This window comes from Octopus bimaculoides, chromosome 29 (genome assembly GCF_001194135.2).
Source record: "Octopus bimaculoides isolate UCB-OBI-ISO-001 chromosome 29, ASM119413v2, whole genome shotgun sequence".
In the NCBI taxonomy this organism is placed as follows: Eukaryota; Metazoa; Mollusca; class Cephalopoda; order Octopoda; family Octopodidae; genus Octopus; species Octopus bimaculoides.
The window spans coordinates 8,102,830-8,105,218 of record NC_069009.1 but is presented as its reverse complement, the minus strand read 5'-3'; the positions used below and the strand labels follow the sequence as shown (position 1 = coordinate 8,105,218).

The window sequence follows — 2,389 nt, the reverse complement described above, 5'->3', positions numbered from 1 at the left end:
ATATATATATATATATATAGTGGTGACATGTTAATTGAGAAAGTGAGACCACAACAAATATTTGTGGAATATAAATTGCATTCACAACTGAATCACACTATTCACTACTTAATTTTAGCACTTATCTTGCTTGGAAATGAGAATTTTTAAGGAGTTAAACTGTGTGTTTAAGTTGTGAATTAATTAAATATATATGTAGATGAGACAAAATATACAGTTGCATGGCAGAAGAGAGAATAAGGCATTAATAATTTTGTGAAAGACAAAAAAAAACAGTTGCAAATGATTTTTTTTAACAACAAAATATTCCTTCTATATCAATAAAAACAATAACTGTAAGATTTGCAGCCACAATAATAATAATAACAATTTGATACACCATTAATAACATTAATATTCATATCAACACCAATATGTAGAGAGAGAGAGAGAGAGAAAAGAAAGAAAGAAAGAGAGTGAGACAGCTTATTAAATAGATTGAAATGCGTCAAATATGAAATTGCTTGACAATCAAAAAGACAGTCTTTCTATTTTTTTTAACTGTCAACAAGTTGGAAGAGGGTTCACTTTTTCATTAAGACATCTTTATAAATATGCATTACCATCTATAATGAAATTGTTTGGATTTGAAGAATTTTCTGGAATATTCAGTGTAATTTTGGTAGAAATATGTAGTTTAATGTGTGCCCAGAAATTTGTACATTTGTTGTGTATGAATATATTGGTTTGAAAATTTTGGCAAAAAGCCAGCAATTCTGGGGATTGGGGTTAGTCAATTACATCGACCCCACTGCTCAACTGGTCCCTATTTTATCAACCCCAAAAGATGAAAGGCAAAGTCAACCACAGCAGAATTTGAATTCAGAATGTAAAGATGGACAAAACACTATTAAGCAATTTGCTTGATGTGCTAACAATTCTGCCAGCCTGCCTTATATATATAATAAAGGATAAAAATCATTAAGACTTTTCTCAGTGACCAACATATAAAAGAGACCTATTAAGGTGAATTCATATATAGAGATTTATAAGGGTATAAAATACAATTATAATTAAGGGCATAGAAGGTTCCATGCCTATAGGAATGGAACCCTTTATGCCCTCAATTATATTTGTATTTTATGCTAGTATAAATCTCTCTGTATGCATGTATGTATGTATGTATGCTTTTTTTATATGTAATTGCCAGACTTTTCTTTTTCCATCAAACGTTATTAATAGGTTTAACATCACTACCTTTTAAACAAGCAATTCCCATTTAGCACATGTTCTTCGAAGGTTTTGATATATATTGAATCATTATCAATTTTTTTTTTCTTGGTGAGAAAACAAAGTGAAAAATAAAATAACAAAAAGAAAAATATAGAAAGACAAAGACAAAAAAGGGGAACAGTGAATCACCTAAACATTCATTTGTCTTTTCATGATATGCTTCTAAATTTTGAACATGGGAACTTCATGTTTACTTCTGGTTGCCATTTGAGATTTTACAAACCTAATTTTATATTCACATTCCTTCTATATATATATATATATATATATAAGAAAATGAGATGACAAAGGAAAAAATGGTTACATTATAAACTCTATTAGCTTACATCTGTTTCTGCTATACAATGCAGTGCACTCTTTGTTGAGTGCCTAAAAGCATATGTATGTAACTGTTCCCTTTTCTTTCTTTATATTTCAGTTTTTATTTTCATTATTTTCTTTTGTTGTTTTGTTTTCTTTTTCTTCCACAAATGAATTTTTTTTCAACATAAATAATTTTTCAGATAATGGCATTTTCCCATTCCCCACGCATATTGTATATGTGTGTATATATACATATATATATATATATATATATACATATATACATATACAGACACACATTAGCAAAATGAAAACAATTGATTTGGCCTTAAAAAAAGCTACACAGAACAAACATTGCACATTTTGGAGAGCCAAATATTGCTGATGTGTAAGACACTTACAGCTCGTGTGCCGTCAGCCTTCTCTCGTTTTCTATCCTGTGTGGCAGCAACTTCGGCAAAATACATTATCACTTTCTTGGTACTCTCAGTTTTGCCTGCCCCAGATTCTCCACTACATTCTCAAAAGAATCATATCTCGATTATAGATTTATACGCATGTGTGTATGTGTGTGTGTGTATGTGCATGTGATTACAGAAGGAGGTCTATATGTCTGTGCGCCAACTCTGAGTTTTATGAATGTGTGTGTATGTATGGCTGCACATATTGCATAGTTGTAAATTTCTGAGTATATATACACATGTATGTATATGTAAATGGATATATATTATATATATATTATATATATATTATATATATACACATATATATATATATATATATATATATATATATATATATATATATATATATA

The 2,389-nt window shown here is 29.0% G+C and overlaps 1 protein-coding gene across 1 annotated transcript in view; it reads right to left on the bottom strand.

Moving 5' to 3' along the window:
* LOC106872354 (myosin heavy chain, striated muscle) overlaps positions 1-2,389 on the bottom strand; it is a 99,292-nt gene that overhangs the window by 77,154 nt on the left and 19,749 nt on the right. The window contains 1 exon segment of the mRNA XM_014919319.2: positions 1,977-2,088. Within this exon segment, the coding sequence (XP_014774805.1) occupies positions 1,977-2,088 (112 nt within the window).